At 38.7% G+C, this 17,500-nt stretch overlaps 3 protein-coding genes and 1 pseudogene across 3 annotated transcripts; 1 reads left to right on the plus strand and 3 right to left on the minus strand.

Annotated features, from left to right (window-relative positions):
- Positions 1-346: 346 nt before the first annotated feature.
- On the minus strand, positions 347-4,567 carry LOC102229516 (tripartite motif-containing protein 16-like). The gene is made up of 7 exons (XM_014472060.2): positions 3,868-4,567; positions 2,774-2,869; positions 2,425-2,658; positions 1,993-2,149; positions 1,854-1,910; positions 1,698-1,751; positions 347-1,068 (listed from the first exon to the last, which is right to left on the minus strand). Exons 1-7 carry the CDS (start codon positions 4,444-4,446, stop codon positions 524-526), a joined length of 1,722 nt encoding a protein of 573 aa, XP_014327546.1. The 5' UTR covers positions 4,447-4,567; the 3' UTR covers positions 347-523.
- A 2,283-nt stretch (positions 4,568-6,850) lies between these two features.
- LOC102227357 (tubulin polymerization-promoting protein family member 3-like) lies at positions 6,851-11,519 on the plus strand. The gene is made up of 4 exons (XM_005807876.2): positions 6,851-7,029; positions 9,370-9,561; positions 9,918-10,071; positions 10,882-11,519. Exons 2-4 carry the CDS (start codon positions 9,371-9,373, stop codon positions 11,071-11,073), a joined length of 537 nt encoding a protein of 178 aa, XP_005807933.1. The 5' UTR covers positions 6,851-7,029; position 9,370; the 3' UTR covers positions 11,074-11,519.
- Positions 11,520-13,173: 1,654 nt separating this feature from the next.
- LOC102229778 lies at positions 13,174-14,372 on the minus strand (annotated as a pseudogene).
- Positions 14,373-15,026: 654 nt separating this feature from the next.
- LOC102230039 (erythroblast NAD(P)(+)--arginine ADP-ribosyltransferase-like) lies at positions 15,027-17,403 on the minus strand. Its single transcript, XM_023334388.1, has 3 exons — positions 17,400-17,403; positions 16,744-16,862; positions 15,027-16,639 (listed from the first exon to the last, which is right to left on the minus strand). Exons 1-3 carry the CDS (start codon positions 17,401-17,403, stop codon positions 15,929-15,931), a joined length of 834 nt encoding a protein of 277 aa, XP_023190156.1. The 3' UTR covers positions 15,027-15,928.
- Between the last annotated feature and the right edge of the window lie 97 nt (positions 17,404-17,500).

Consider the following 17,500-nt stretch of genomic DNA (forward strand, 5'->3'; position numbering starts at 1 on the left):
ACAACAAAAAAACTAGAAAACCCAATTAAACCAACAGTCATCTTTTTGGACTATGGGAGGAAGCCGGAGAACCCGGAGAGAACCCACTAATGCACTTGGAGAACATGCAAACCCCATGAAGACCGGTCCTGGGCAGGGATCCAATTTATGTCTATTGATCATTCTTAACCCTTTCATAATGGTATTTTTAGCAACATCCAACAGTTATCATAAAGAAAAAAATAAATATGGTCTCACTGTACAGCATTCGTTACGCATTAAAAAGCTAAAAAAAAATTTTGTTGATTCTTATTTTAATCAGTTTAAAATATAAAAGAGAGACAAAAAAAAGTGAATTTTACTTACATACTACATTTAACATTTTAAAATAAGAGAAGATGCTTCAGAAGATATGATGGTTGATGCTTTGTAGTTTTACATCAACTGATCAGTTATACAGGTTAAAGTGTCTTCATTTTATCATTTCATCATTAACAAATATTCATCTGTTTGAGTACAGGAACCTTGAAGTATTTTTTTTTCTTTAAGTATAAGGCATAGTGTTCTGCTTCAGCTGGCAGAGGGTAACAGAGGAGCCAACCCCAAAACCAGCAAACAGAGGCTCACTGAACTGAGCTCTGAACCTGTGGATGAGCTCCATTGTATTGGATATTGAATAGAAGGCCAAAGTGTTGCCCGCATAGTCCAAGTACACACCTATCCTAGTGGCCCGGGGAGCTTCAGGCAGATCTTTGTCTGCTTTGTTGTGCCAGGCTGAGTATCCTGAATCAGAGCAGAGGAGACTCCACGACTTGTCGTTGTAGCCCAGAAGGCTGTTTGAATTTTTGCCCTTGCGACTGATGCTCTTGTAGGCCACACCGATGGAGAACTCCCCGCCCCACTCGGCCTCCCAGTAGAACCTGAAGCCAGACAGAGGCTCCTTGCACAGCACCTGGGAAAAGCCATCGAAGCGTTCCGGATGGTCCGGATAAAACTGGGTCGTTTTCTTTCGAGTGACTCTCTGATTGCCGTCTGACAGCACGAGCTCTTTGTAGACGGTGTTTGAATCAAAGGACAGTCTGACCGCATCTGAGAAGAGGAAAAAAAAAACATCCACAGTGCACATTTCTTACTATTCACCTGCAACCACTGTATGCTTTGCTTTGAAGTCCTATTTGCATGTTCAAGTCAAGTCTGATGTCTTTCATGCCGAGTCTGAGTCCAATCAAAAGTCCTTAATGTGAAGTTACAAAGTGAACATTACTTTTTCTTTACTTCACCTTTAACCATGCCATAACACTTAATTTAACAAAATGAAGTTATTAATTGCCTTGAATTCTTTAAATAAAAACATTTTTACAAAAGGTATAATTTTTTAACCCGACGGGCAACATAAGTTTGCATTAATGTTTAAAGAAATTGTGGAAATAGCTTTGCACCATGTCAAATATGTGAATGAATCAAACAGGAAGTGCTGCTATTTTTAAGAACCTAGTTTATGAAATGTCTGTAGTTTAACAGAAAGAAAACATGAGACTAGTCAAAAGTTTATTTTGCTCTAAAGCAACACAAAGTAATTTAACTGATAGGCTGTTATGAGCCATTAACTGACATACATGGGCCCCATATGTAGTATCACTTGACATTACCATAACAACCAGTCATTTGTATAAAAAAAAACTACAGTAACTTAAACATACAAGATGAATCACACTTACATCTCAAGAAGTCTGTTCTGGATTGTGGCTCCTGAAAATCAACCCTGGAGGGAACTATGTGAATGACGATAAAGAAATTTTTGTTCGATAAAAAGGTCCACTATTTTAGTTGTTGCTCCTGAATTGCCAAGTGTCATTGAGTTTACTAATCCTTACCTTTCAGGAGTTTGTCCCTATTTCGTGGCAGAAGTATATACACAGGAGTTTCGCTGACTGTGAGGAATGTCTGCGTTAGTTTGTCACATGATTTAACTTCAGTTCTGGGAATGTACAAGTATTTTCTAAATGAGCTTACCCGTCTTGGAGATCTTGCTCAGTTCCTTTTTACAGATGTCATCCAGGCTTTCTTTCATCTCTGTGGCTGTTTTGCTTATTTCTCCAAAGGAGAATTGAGGGTTGATGAGAACTTTAGGAACCATGGCCTCTGGAGGAACACACAAGGTGGGAAAATTCTGGGTGGCAAGGAAGAGAAAGGAAAGAGTTTCATCAAGAGCTCTGAAATAAAACTGAGGTGTAGCTTAGTCTTAACCTGATTCTTCAAGACCTGTACACTTGAAATATACAACAGAAATGGCAATACAATTTTGGGATGATGAAAATCCCTCTATCAAAAACCAACAGATTGAATACAGTATTTTGAATGAAAGTTTTATGTCCTTATTTTCCATTAGGAACACTTGAGGGTTAGAAATGTATCAGCAAACAGATTTGTCTGATCCTTTGGCACCTGCAGAAAGTGAATGTTGTCTTCTGTTTCCAGGATCTGTCGCAGCTCAGCGTCTCGCCGCTGCAGCTCCATTATCTCCTGCTCAAGGCGCTCAACGTAACCATCAGCCTGCGTCATGGCCGCCTGTATGTTGGCCATTATCATCTGGTTGATTTCAGACTTCCAGCGCTCGACTGCCTGCAACATCTCATGGAAGGACTTATCGCTATCAGTCTGCGCACGCTGGGCAGCATTCTGAAGAAATAAAATAAAATTAAATTTGATGTCATACAGGGTAAGAATATTCTGAGATCCGGCGTACGGCGGTGAACGGTAAGTGTTATACTTGTTTCTATAATGTCTGACTTACTTTTAGAACATCCACATTGTGCTTGAGCTCCTGCAGCTCTTTCATCCTCTCTGAAATGATGTGCTGCACTTCGGACTGGGTCACCACCAGAACTTTCTGAAGGAAAAAGTACACACCGTCAAGTCGTTTCACATCACTTTAAGGACGAGGTACTTTTAGCCTTAATCACTGTTTTTCTCTTTATACTCTACAAAAGTACAATTTGATTTTACATTTGAAGCAGGATAAAAGTCATAAAATTCTCAGATTTAGATTTCAATTGTGTTTGCCACTTGGTACCTAACTGCATAGCTTTTGCTTAGTCCTTGCCTTCTAAAAAAAATCCCATTTTTGTGAACCAGCTACTGATCGACAAAGACCCACACATTTCTCTTCTGATCCAGAACGGATTTTGAACCAACTTTTGTCCATGAATTTTGACAATTTCCTATCAACTTTATGTTGTAAGCACACCACAGTCCCTTTTGCATCACTTTGCAGGCCCATGAATTCACAGCCTAATCTGGGAACAATCTAACCTGTGTACAAACTAGATTTTCCTCATTTGTAATCTCAAGGTTAAAAGTGCAAGACTCTTATTTTGAAAAAAGGAGATCAAGAGAACTTTGCACGTTTATGCAGTGTGTTTGTGGTTATACAACTACGCAATGCTGAAAAAGACACAAAAGGTTTCTACATTATATGTAACATATAGGGGTGCTGGGCTAGAGGGGCGCCAAAACGATGGCAGAAAAAATATTTCTAGTTGGTGTGATATGTTTTGTTCCTTTGAATCCTGTTGTTGTCTGATGACTTGGAGCTAAAACTAGAGAGGCAGAAAAGAACCGGGTCAGAAAACAAAATTGAACTTTTCAAACTTTTCAAAGCTGTTGACAGACAGTAGGTGAGTTTTGTCAGTCTATCAAAAAGACGCTTGTCAATATTCAAGTTAATTTACTAGTAAAATAACATCTCTTGGTTGTCTTGCAACTTTGTGCTGTAGCTACAGATGTCTAAGGGTTGCTTTATTGTGTCAGCATACAACTCAGAAAGTACATAGCTGAGCCCCTGCATGTCGGCCATACAACCTACAAGCCAAAGCCGTTAGAACTCACTTGTTTCTCAATGCGCTCTTCTTCCGCCGAGGCAATGTTGTGGCTGCGGTGCTCTCTGACAGTACACAGCACGCAGATGCACATCTGGTCAGAGCGACAGAACAGCTCCAGGCCCTTCTCGTGCTGGGGGCAGATCTTCCTGTCCAGGTGGCCCGTCTCGTCCACGAGCTTGTGCCTCTTGAACGTGGACGACTCGTAATGAGGCTTGACGTGCGTCTCGCAGTAGTAAGCCAGACACATGAGGCACGACTTGACGGCCCTGTTGCGGCGGCCGACGCAAAAGTCGCAGTAGGATTCGCGGTGCATGTACGGGAAGGGGGTGAGCTCCGGGAGCTGCTGGCGGGGCTGTTGCTGGTGCTGAACGTCTGGCACGTTGCGTCTCAGGACGGGCCGTGGCGTGAAAGACGCGCGGCACTGAGGGCAGCTGTACACGCCCATGTGGTCGTACTGGTCCCAGTAGATCTTGATACACTCCAGGCAGTAAGTGTCCCCACAGGGAATGGTGACCGGGTCCCGGAGTCCATCAGCACACAGGGGACAGAAAGAGTCTGGTGGGAATGGGAAACCTGAATCGGCCATGTTTATGGTATCCTGGGCAGTAATTTGTTTTTATTCCAATTAAGTTCTTATGCGAAATAGCAGTTTGTCAAATATTCCCAGAGAAAAAGGTCCACAAAGAGTTACTCCGTGGGCACGTCGGGATACCACCGGTCCTTCTGTAGGAACGCTGCGCTCTTTTCTGCTGACATTTAAAGGCAAGGCTTTGTTTCTACCACAAACAGTAAACTGATCTCTTCCCACACAACTTGTTTTCATTTTCTGATCAAAAGCCCTGACGTCTGCACCTGTGGTGAAATTTCCTTTTCAACTTGAATACTATCTTCGCTCTTAAAGTAAGGTCAAGAAATCAGCAGACTAAAATAGTCTTTTGCCACCTAAAAAGTAAGTGCGTGAATTATGAAGAGTGTGTTTTGTGTTCTTCATGTAGAGATTGTGAATGATTACAGGCAAGAGTGATGGACATATTACAGTTTGAAATTAAATATAAAAAGGGCTACAGGATACTTATTTTCTTCATTAATCTTCAAGCGGTAAATGGACTGGACTTAAATATAGTAAAAAATAAAAATAAAAAATCTGAAAGTTCAATTGGAATTAAGGATTTTACAGGGTGCAGGGCAGCCAATATGTGAGATTTCCATTACCATAAAATTAATATTATTCATGAAAAAAATACAGTTTGCACTTTGTGGGCTGTGGAAGTTTGAACCAAAAGTCCTTCACAACCTTGAGCTTTTCATGTGACTGAGCGGTGAGTTTCATGGCGGTACCCGATTCCAAAACAACAGACTTAGTTTGTCATGTGAACAGGGGCCATGAGATGTGGGCTCTCTCAGGAACCAGTCTGGATGCTCAGCACAAGGTGAAAAGAACCCAGATTACATAACGGACAATACATAAACAAAACAGACAAACTCCTAACCTCTCAGCGTATGTCTCCGTAAATATATAAACATTCACGTATATATTTATAAATGTATACGTATTTATACAACGTGTCCACTGCGACAGTGTGGCTCTTAGTTGATGTCTGAGTGCCAGCATGAAGCCCAGCTGATTTACTTTCACAGGTGGAACATTACAGCTTTCACTATAACGCTTCACCTGTTTTGTACAAAATAATTTATTATTGTTAATTTTAATTTTATTTTTACTTTGGCATTATAAATCGTGTTTACGGTGGCCCTGAGGTGCAAACCACGGACTGAACATTGTTTTGTGCTCCGTTAATGTTGTGTTGCTCAACTTGTTGAAGTGGCTTGCACCTCAGGGGCCACCGTAGTTTGTCTTTGAAAAATTCACAAAACATGTTGCTCTGTGAGATAAATCGAGGTTTAATGTATTAATATAAATATATCCTTATTTATATGGTTAACTGATGTTTCACACACTCTGAACCTTTTCGTTATGAGGTCAAATATATAATTTATGACAGCATTGCCTCAGGAGAAAGGCCTGCTACTGCATCAGTTAGGAGAATTTGCATTAAACATTTGTGTTCTTTTTTACGGCGTCATTTTGAAGCAGTTTGTTTCAGATCACAGCAGAGCAGCAAAATGACTTCAAGGCTCGCACGTTACATTTTTGGCAACATAAAGCTCCGAGGTTTATTTAAATTTCCCATTGAGGACCGGCTTTCTGTTGTCTATTCTCTTTGTTCTATGAAGGGCCGCTCTCATCTTTTCCCAAACAAGGCAGTTCTTGTCAAAACAATGGCTGGAGAGAGAAACGAACGAAAGCGAGAGAGTTGTAGGGGGATGGATGAGGGCAGCAGTCAGCTGGGTTGTGAATGTACTGGTGAAGAGGTGGAAACTTATATCTGCATAGAAAAAAAAAACAGTATGTCTATATGTGTTGAATTCCAAAACCGAAAAGAAAAAAAAAATCTAATAAACAATGATGGAAAAAGGGGAACAAAAATAGAAATTGCGAGTATTTGTTTGTTAAAAATACATTTAAAACATGCCATTTTAAGGAGCGTACTGGCTATCAAGATAGCTCTCGTCCTGACGGCTGTCCTATCAGGATGTATCGGCTATGTAACACCAAAAAGTTGTATTATTTTTCCATAACTATTTAGTCTTATTTTTTTTTTTATGTAGCCTCTATGAAGAGGAAAAACAGAGAAAACATGGAGTTAAAAGCTGCAGCAAATAATCCAAAATGGAAGAGTAGTAGGAGAATGTATCAAAGGCTGGAAACCTCATTATGTCCTCCAAAGTCTGCATGACCTTAAGAATAAATATATACTGTAGGTCCACATAGATGTACAGTATTATTGTCATGGCAACTCGAGGGCTACGTGTAAGCATTGGGATCTGGGATGCTTTCAATGCCTCTGACAAAGTCAGTCTTTTCAATGAAGCAGGAAGCTGGTGAGGGTGAACAGACACCAGGAGGGGGGGGAGAGCACCCATGACGTCATTCACTGTGCCGGTCGGTACTTTCTCCCCTCTTAGCCTCTTTCTCTGTGCCTCATCCCTCCGGGGAAACAAAAATCTGGGAGTGGCAGGAAGGAGGAGAGCCAGAGGACGAAGAGGAAAGCAGAAGGTGAAGCAGCTAAATATTGACGTCGCATCATCACTGCGTTTACGACAGCAGGTACGTTTTATGTGCCGCGTTTCAGGCACCACCGCTGTGGCAAAGGGTCGCGATGAAAGGCAGTGGATGGGATGGTTTTAAGCGCTGCGACGCTCGTTGTTGTAGGTGCTGTTGCTGTCGATGTGTGGAGTGGTGCTGGGAAATAGTGGCTGTTTATTTTCAGTCACGTGTTTCTGGTTTAAAGGAGAATCAAAAACATCACGAAAATGTCAGGTGAACAAAAATGTGGATATTTTTGTTCACCTGCAAACCAAATGGAAAGTTTTGAGGCGAGAGATGCAGTAGTAGGGTTATGTGAAATATTACTTCATACAGGTCCTGCTGAGTTGAAAATGTCTTTCACTGTTGATTCACATTGATCAGCTTATATTTAGTTGAACGATCCGCTTCACAGTTCGCTTTAGGATCATGGTTTTATTTCAAACCAACAGCAGCTGTTGCACCATTTTATTGTACATGCAGACTTAGCTGTAACGGAGAAGAAGAACTGAAGCTCTGAACAGTTTCGTTCAATCACTGTAGATTGAGGAGCAGAGAAGCCATTTGGAAACTGACTTGATTGAATTAAATTGGCTTGAGTGCAGCTGCAGTAGCACTTACATAATGATGGACGATAGCACTGTGTATTAATGTGTGTGCCTATATATATATATATATATATATATATATATATATATATATATATATATATATATATATATATATATTTGGGTGAACCAGTGCTTTATTTCAAGAAGACAATCAGTAAGGGGGATGAAAGTGGAAGCATAGAATTAGGTTTGGTTCAGAGATAGAGCTGAGTGACATTTGCATAGCAGTGACACTGAATACCATGTTTGCGAATGTCCTCAATCTGAAAACCCATATCTGACAGGCATCTGTCATTTAGCAAATACAACAGAGACTCGTTTTTAATGGCGTTGCACTTTGACCCACTGTCATAAATGTCAGAGTCGGCTCCACATGTCCTGATTAGGGATACTGCACTGCAAACCTGTGGATAACTAGACACACTTTAGTTTAAGTTTATCTAGAAATATGGAAACAATCTATAAGCCTTTTAAACTGAGAGCAAAAGCAAATCATCTGCAACAATTATGTAACTATTGGGAATTGGTGTGTTTGGGAAACTCAGGAGGAGATTGGCAAGAAAGCCTCAGTGAAAGCAGCAGAAAATAGGGGTGTGTGTGTGTGTGTGTGTGTGTGTGTGTGTGTGTGTGCGTGTGTGCACGCGTGTGCCTGCATTAATGGGAAAGGGAAAAGAAGGCATTCATTATGGTCGTCATTTTTCTGGCAAGCAAGCAGACAATTAACTAATGGACGCCTTATAACTTTAATTATATGAAATTTTATCATTTGTCTTTTTTAAAGCAGCCCCCTTTGGGATTTTTGTGTTACATTTAATGCTAAAACTATTAGGAGATATGTAAAAAAAAAAAAAATGTAAGACACACGTCTTGCACATGAAAAACGTGATTTTTGAACTTTCTTCCCAGTACAACCTTTTGGGCAGATTTTTTTTGCCATTGTAATCATTTCATGAAGATTTGAGTATTAGATTCTGATTATTGTTCAATACACAGCTTTCAATATTTGATCTGTACTTGGTAACTTAGTACAAAAACACGCTTTTATACAGTAACCACTTTGTTTAATCGTCAGTAGTTATCCAGCTGAACACATGTGGTAATTATCAGCACCACTTCATATGTAAAAAAAAAACAAGTAAAGCTGATACTTAGAGATCTAATGCATTTGCGTTATTAAAGTGTTTTTATGTTGCAATTTGTAGCTACATGAGGGAAGATGTTTCACGTGTGGAAAGTGCAAAATGTATAGCATAGAAAATAATCTAATGTGAAAAATGTTCAGATGTGAAACATGTGGGAAACTCTTTCACATGTGGAATTGACCTTGTACGGGGTGACATGCGAGACCTTTGACAGCCAAAAAGCACAGTCGACAAATATTACAGCAAAAATATTTCAGATAAAACTCATGTCACATCTGGAACTTATATTGTGCAGTTACATGAAATGTGGCATAAATAACCATTGAATACAACCACAGCAAAACGGATAAGATGTGAAAAACGTGTGATGCACATGTGAAACAGGAGGGAAAACTTTACCTGTGGAAAGTTTCTCACACATCTTAGACATTTTTGCTATAACTCTATCCAACTGTTTTTTTGTTGTTTCACATGTGATGGCATCAAAAAAAAAATAATTTTAACTTTTTGTTATTCTTGTCAAAGTGTTCAGAGGATGTGATCACCATTTTGCTGTCATTATTTAAAGCCGTTATTTTCAGTAGTAAATACCTGTGCGTCTGTCTCAGCATGGCCGAGGGCACGGTGTCTATGGCAGAAGTGGAGACGTCCTTCCAGAAGTTTGCGGTCCATGGAGACACCAAAGCAACCGGGAAGGAGATGAATGGGAAGAACTTTGCCAAGATGTGCAAAGACTGTCACATTATAGACGGCAAGAACGTCACCACTACGGATGTCGATATAGTTTTCAGCAAAGTCAAGTAAGACCGAAGCGAGGATCAAATTGAAATATATGTGTATTTATAAGTGAGCAAAATGTCTCAGCAGTACAGAACAGGAGTGTCTGTTTCATATTTGGTGGTTATTCATGCCTGTTTTTCTTTTTCAGAATATTGGAATAACTATTTCACATAGTCACGTGAAAATGTACAGCGTTTGGTTTTACTTTGTTCAAAGATGTCTCTGAAGCATAATTTATTTCATAGCTACCATTTTTGTATACCAAAATATATCTCAGTATAAATTATCGTCATTTTCACACAGAACCATGATGCGACATGTCTAATTTTGTCACGTAAAAAACAAAAACAGCTGGCAACGCTGTGTGTTTTCGTAGGGCAAAGTCCGCTCGTGTCATCACGTTTGAGCAGTTCAACCAGGCCCTGACAGAGCTGGCTCCAAAGCGGTTCAAAGGGAAAGGCAAAGAGGAGGCCATTCAGCAGATCTACGGTCTCATTGCTGGGAAGGATCCGGCCAACGCCGGAGTCACTGTAAGTAATTTGGACCCCGAGTGAAGTTGGCGCCCCCACCTTAATAAAACCTAACTGGTGTCAAACCAGTTCTGTTAGATTCAACAGAACTGCTTCTCAGCACAAACGTGGTTGAGTTGATTGACACCCATTTTGTTTGATTTTGCACATTTTCGGTTGACCTCTGATGACCTCCAAGGAGGATTTATTTTTTTTATTAATATCTTTAAAATGATCAAGATAAAATGAACATTTTTGCTGCCCACACCCTCACAAACGCAGCACAAACGTTCGACGCTAATGTTGCTAGATTTGGGTAACGCTGGGCGGCTGGTGACCTTTTGACCTTTAAACTTTTATCAACATCTTCAAAACAAAAGCAGCACAAATGAAATGTTTTGCTGCACAAACCTGCACAAACGTGGTCCAGTTGATTGACACCAATTTTGTCTGATTTGAAGAAGGTGTGAGGATCCGGTTGACCTTTCATGAACCCTGGAAACATTTAATATTTAAAATGATACCGGCACAAACAACATTTTGCTGCACAAACCAGTGAAAACATTTGACACTAATTTTGTTTCGGGAGGGAAGTCAGATTTTTCCACTTGTGGAACTGAGTTTCTGGCAGAAAAATTGCTTTTTTTTTTTTTGCTTTTTTATAGGCATAACCTTAGCCACAAGGTTATTTACGACAAGAAATAGTTGGCTTAGCTTCAAGCCGTGACTCATTTTTTATACCAGCAGATGGCACTAGTGCATAACATTCCTTTAACAGGGCAGCGAACTCTAGGCTGACTGTTTTCTGTTTTTGTTTATTTGTGCTTTTAGAAAGTTGCGAAAGCAGCAGCAGTGGACAGACTGACTGACTCGTCCAAGTACACCGGCTCACACAAGGAGCGCTTCGACGACTCGGGCAAAGGGAAAGGAAAGTCCGGGCGAGAGGACATTCCAGACACCAGTGGATATGTGTCCGCCTACAAGGGTAGTGGCACTTATGAGGAAAAAGTTAAAAATCCATAATCAAGTAAAACAAACAAAAAATTACATAACCAATGCTCTGGGCAGTTTTGAGAACAATAAAATGAGCTAAAACAGCAATTTCATGGTGCATGACATCTAAAGATATCATAATGTATATTGCTGACTGTTATTTAGCAGGAACCAAAGGAAGAATGCTTGCTTTCTAGAGCAGTTCTGCTTTACTTTAATTGTGCCTCACTATAGTTGCAGTCTCCACTGTAAAGGCTTTGAGACATTGTGCTGTTTTACTTAAACTGTATTGACTCAATGTCAATGAATTGTTAGTTTCGAGAAGCTATACTACTGAGAACCACTTTTTGTTTGCTACCGTTTATATTCCCATTATGACAATAGCAAAATAATAAATGACATTGTCTTTCACGTTGCACTGACATGAAAAAAAACCAAACTGCATTAAACTTTACAGATGAAGTCGTGGCAACTTACAGAGTCTCGATGTGTTTTATTCCTTTAAAATTGCTGTCCTTGCTGTATTTGTAATAATTTGAAGCTTTTTTTTATTTTTAAACTTCTGAAGTAAAATTAATAGATGAAGTGAATTTTCCTAATCTGGATGACGAAACATTAAAGTCCCCCTTAAATCTGTTGAATTCCCTGGTGAAGATCTCCAAATAACCTATAATGAATTAATCTTTTATTGCAGTGATATATCTAATTCCAAAATGTGGAAAAATGCAACCTTACTTTCAGTACAGACTGATGGATGTTTTGAAACATTTACCTCCAAAGGAGAAATGGAGAGGTTTGTGACGTTGAAGACAGGTTTTTAAAGCACAATGGAGTTTTAGAGTTAGGCTAAGACTAAAATAAAGTCATATTACAAGAATAAATTAATATTACAAGAATACCTGTACTTTTGGCAGGACAGAGATACAATATTGCCAGAAGAAGGTCTTAAAATTATGAAAAAAAAGTTGTTTTAATGAGAGAGAGAGAGAGAAAATAAAGAAAAGCTTTGACAGAGATAAGATCTGACGTGACCAGACCAGGAAGTCTGTGGTTCTTTTTTTGAAATGGACAGTCATTTAAATATTTGCTGCGTCTCATAACCTGATGCGCCGGAAGATTATTTCCTTATTCTCAAAAGATATTCAGTACTCTTCATTTGAATGCAGTTTGGTGTAAAGTCCTCATAAAATACAACTTAATTCTCATATTTAAAAAAATCTATTTTGGCCCTACTCTGGCTTGCAAAAACAGGCCAGGAAGTAGACAGGTCATATAGACCAGTGGTTCCCAAAGATTTTCTGGGTCCCCCTATGGATTACAATAAAATCCCCCCCCAGAAAAGAAAAAAAAAAATCAACTGAGCACACACATCGTTCAACCAGACATAAACCTATACACATATGTTGTTTTCAAACTCCACTGAAGTTTATTTCACACTTCAGGTTGCAACAAAACTACAAACCATGTTTACAGTGAAACACTTTTGTGTAACTTTTTTTATTTTCATTCATCCATACTGCTTCCTGCGCCCCACACTTTGGGAACCACTGCTGTGGACTGTGAATGCAAAATGTCATGCACTTTCCATCTCTTTTGACAAGCAGAAATACAAGTAGTATTGTTGCAAATTCTGCACTAGAATGTTAAAAAGTTAAATACCTTTTTGAAAAAGATAAAGTTGTAACCAGTGTTTATAGTTGTGAAGGTTTTACTGTGTTAGGTCTAAAAATGCACAGTCTGGTGAGTCATTTGCACCTTTTCTCTTTTCAGAATCACACAGATTGAGTAGTTTTGACTAAATGTTACTTATTGAGTTAATAAATTGAATCTGGAAATAGTTTTGAGAGTTAAAATAACTTAATAGATAGAAAGCTGGTTCCAGTGATTTGTACAGGTAAATCGATAAATATAAGTTTCTCAATAGGATTTCAATTTTTAGGTCATGTAAAAAAAAAAAAAACCTCACTAAGACCCAGAACATTACAGTTTTACATTTTTATTCGGGGCAGAGTGAAGTTTGACTGTTTCCCAAAAGAAAAAAAAAGCCTTCGAATGCAGGTTGACATTGAATTGTGAAAATTTATTTCAACAGTTTACTTCCCAAACTTTCTAAAAAAAAAAAAAAAAAAAAAACATTTACATCCGGTTTTGAATCGCAACATGGCTCCAGTCAAAGAAGAGCACAGTTTAGGTTGGACAAAGCTTTCTGCGTGCTCTCCAGTTTAAACACCACGTCGCACGGAAGGCTCTCCTGTTCAGATCTCCTCTCAATCTGCGTCACTTTAAATACCTCATACGGTGGGATCAAAACTTCTGCTTCCGACTCTCCAAACTTGGAGTACAATGAGACGTCTGCTCCCAAACGGGTGGAAATCTCAAAGCACGTTTTGTCACCAAACCTGTACGGACGCTGATAGCCGAGCAGCGAGCTGGAGGTAAAAGAGCCGAAGCGAATCTGCTGGTTGAGGACATCTTGGCTGAAGTAGCCGTCGACCCTTCGATAGCCAGTCAGCCATCTTTTGTAGGGCGCCTCTGCGCGCGCCGAGTCTCTTCGGGGCTCTCGTGAGGAAGAAGTGCAGCGTGTGGTATCTGAACGCGGTTTTGTACGTCACCTTCTGAGTTCTAACCGCGTCGTTGAACTCCGGGTAGACTTCGGGTTTGTCCGTCGTGTAAACATAAACGGCCATGATCTCCTCTTTCGCCAGGGTCCTGGAGGAGGGCTTCCCGCGTTTGGGTCTCCATTTCTTGTTGTAGTGTTTCTCTGCTTCGTTCCAGGCCAAGGAGAAATTTGTGTCTTGGTTTTTCTCACTCGGGAGAAAGTCGGTCCTCACTTTACGCTCCATGTCGTCTTCGCAGCCAGCGTACGCGTCGTCCACGGAGTCCAGAGCCATGTCCAGGTAAAACAAGCTCTGCCAGTAGTGACAAATGTTCATGAAGAGGTTTTTCTTCAAAATCTGATAACCCATTGAGATGTGTGTTTTGACAACTTTAACCAAGAGGACACTTTTTGCTTACCTTTGCCGTTTCAGTCAAGGCTCCCAACGTTAGCAGCACTGCTAACCAAACCGCCATCTTTGCCATATGTTACTGTGGAAGACAGTTTTCACTTCAAGGTTCTCAAAATGGTTAAATTACATAAAGTTTGACTAATTTGTAAACAAATTCCTCATTTTTTACACTTTTTTAAAAAAGTGCTTAAACGGCTACCACCTCACTTAACAGCATCAGTTCCAGTGGTTATTTTTTTTTTACAACAAAAAAAATTAACTTTTTCAGACTTTTCTTTGCTAAGTTGCACATCTACACTCTCCTTTAGTGAAGGCAGCCATTCTGCGTGTTTGGTACCAGCTGCAAATCATCTCAATCAGCCTTAGTGCTCTTTTAAAGACTCTGGCCTTTGACTGAAGTGAATAGGAAAATAGCTGAGATTATTAGAAAGATGATGTAACTGATGCATAGTTAGATTGTGTAAATTAGATTTTTGACTATGTGTAAATTAATAATATTTTAACAAGCTTAGTTTATTAAATCATTTTCAGTACAAGGTATAAAAAATATTTGTAATCTTTGAATTCATATTTAACTTATTCCATTTTTTTCTTTTTTTACTTAATATCAGTGCAGTAATGTTGGCTGCATTTTACCTTTGCGTGTCTTTATTACTGATTTTCTTTGTCCAGCGATTTCACTTACAACAGTTTAAAAATTTCAGCTGTTATTATGCAAGGCAATGTCTTTTGTTAAGAGGAGAATTACAATCAAAACCGTCATAATATAATGAAATTAGTGATCCGTTTCTAAAATGTTAGCTAACTTTGATGAGGTTTGTTTGCTTTAAACACATGTATTTCTGACTGATCATGAAGTCTTAATGCAACCTGGACTTCTTTTGCTTGGTATCCCACATTATAAATGTTAAGTTATTCACTGTTTGATGCAATTCAATAAGTTTATTCCAACCAATTTAACTTTATTATGGCAAAATATGACAAATCTTAAAATAATGACAAGTCATCGTAGTATGATCTCAAACAAGACATTTGAAATAAATTTGCATTCAGCATACAAATATAACCAGAAGCGTTTACATATTAAAAACCAGAACATGATTCAATTATAAAACAAACACATCCAGAAAAGCGCATGCATTTTTGTGAGATTTATTCAAACAGAATAGTCAAACAGGAAATATAACAGTAGTAGAAAAAAATTAATACCAGCTATGAAATATTTTCTTTTGTCTTTTTTTAGATTGTTGGTTCAGTTCAGTACACGTATATAGAACCATTTCACAATAAATATCTAATATAAAATAGTCAAATGTATTCATTATCACATCCTACTTGTCCAATACAATTCAGTCAGATTCAGATTCAGTTACACATTCAGTCCAGTTCAAATGAAATTGCAGTTTAAAATATTCAAACACAGATTATTATTTTATGGCAGTTGTTAATATTTTTTCTCTCAAACAGAAACAACTATTTGCTTAGAGCAGTCAGGTTAGTATCTTGAGGAAGCAGGAAGTGACAGTGGGAAGGAATGAAATGCTTTCAGCAATATATTGAGTTTCTAAGTGCCAAAATATAATAAATACAGAAATCATTATTATTATTAGATTATTTATAAATGTCATAGATAACATGGAAGCAGAATTATATAAATGAATGTATCAACAATTAATTGAATATCAGGAATTTAGTCAATACATATTTTTTTATAAGTAATTGTGAAATTGTTCAGTCAAGGTTAATATATGTTATTCAGTCTTGTATGTTTCTTATGATTATATTTACGGTAATTACTTATAAAACTAAAATTGGGCAGACTATACCTGACTTATGTCTAACTTTGCACAGTGCTGCTTTTTGGGGGGAACATTTCATCACAAACCTGACTTGGTGAGAGCACAGTTTAAACTGGAACGGGGTTTTCTTGTGCTCTTCAGTTTGTAGACAACCTGGCATGGAAGGAAATTATTCCCAGATCTTTTCTGTATGCCTGTTACCTTAAAAACCTCATACGGAGGGATCAGGACCTCGTTTTCCCATTCAAACATAGAGAATTTTGAGATGTCTGCTCCAAAGCAGGTGGTAATCTCAAAACATGATTGGTCGCCAAAATGAGGAGAAGGATAACCACCCTCTGAGCTGGAGGTAAAGCCACCGAAGCGAATCTCTCTGTTGATCTCTGTTTCAAATTTGCAGTTGGTTCTCCGATACGTGGTGACACACTGTGGTGCATTGTGCTTGAGGGAGCGTAGGGCCATGGTGAGGTAGAAGTGTAGTGCGTGATATTGAAATTTGGTCGTGTACCCAGATTTTTGTGTTCGGACTGCCTTATTGAACTCATCGTATATTGGCGGCATTCCCAAGGTATAAGCATGAATAGCCATGATTTGTTCTTTCTTCAGCCTTGAGGTGGTGGTTGCCCAATTATTGTTGTAGCATTTTTGTGCTGCACGCCAAGCCTCTCTAAATTTACCCTTTTTCTCCGTATTTAGCAAACTGGCCACTTTTTTTCCCATTTCATCTTCGCAGCCGTTGTACATGTCGTCAACAGAGTTTGGAGCTAAATCCAGTGGGAATGAGCAAATCTAAACAGAAAACAAAGGAAACATGTTACTCATTATTAATATTTATTCTATCCATATGTGCATTTGCACTTATTAAAACATTCCCCAAAATAATGCACCCGTACCTTCTTTTCTGGTGCCGGAGCTCCAGTGCCATATTTGATTGATATCAGGACCAGTGTCCCAATTGTTATTGCCACCAAGACAAAAAGAAACCTTTTGTTTAACAGAATGTTAAAGATTTCTCAGTGAGTCAGTCACTCTATAAAAAAAATCCTGTGATGCTCCTGTTGCAATTCCCAATCGAGCAGAAATAGCTGGAGCCTGGGACTTTGGTTTGTGACCTGAAACTGTTTTCAAGCTCGTCTGAAACTCTGTGATGTTGCTCTGCTGTAGCTAATCCTCCATCTTCTTTATGTAGATGATCTTCCCATATCTGAACTAAAGTTCTGTTAAGACCAGCATACATGGTTATAATAATCCAAGCAAAAGATATGACTTACTTTCAAAAAGTCCTTTGTTTGAATGTACAGTTTACTAACTCTTCTTAGCTGAAAAAATCTCTTCTTCACTTTTTCTTTGATTGGTTTGTCAATAAAGAAGAACTGTCAGAGACAGTTCATCTTTCTTTTTCAGTAGATGCAAATATGAATTTTAAAATCTACAGTTCTATTTACTCATTTTTGAACAGTGGCTCAGGGTTGCACCTTTTGTTTAAAATGTTGAGAAGCTGATGGTATCTGGCTGTAGATGGTAGCTAAGGGATCAGAGGATAATGCACCCATAGCTTCATAGTAATATAAACATATGTTAGGAAATATTAGTAAGTTCTTAAGTAATAAAAAGAGCAGGTATCTTAAACAACATTATCAAGAATTATAA

Source organism: Xiphophorus maculatus, chromosome 5, assembly GCF_002775205.1.
Source record: "Xiphophorus maculatus strain JP 163 A chromosome 5, X_maculatus-5.0-male, whole genome shotgun sequence".
Lineage (NCBI taxonomy): Eukaryota > Metazoa > Chordata > Actinopteri > Cyprinodontiformes > Poeciliidae > Xiphophorus > Xiphophorus maculatus.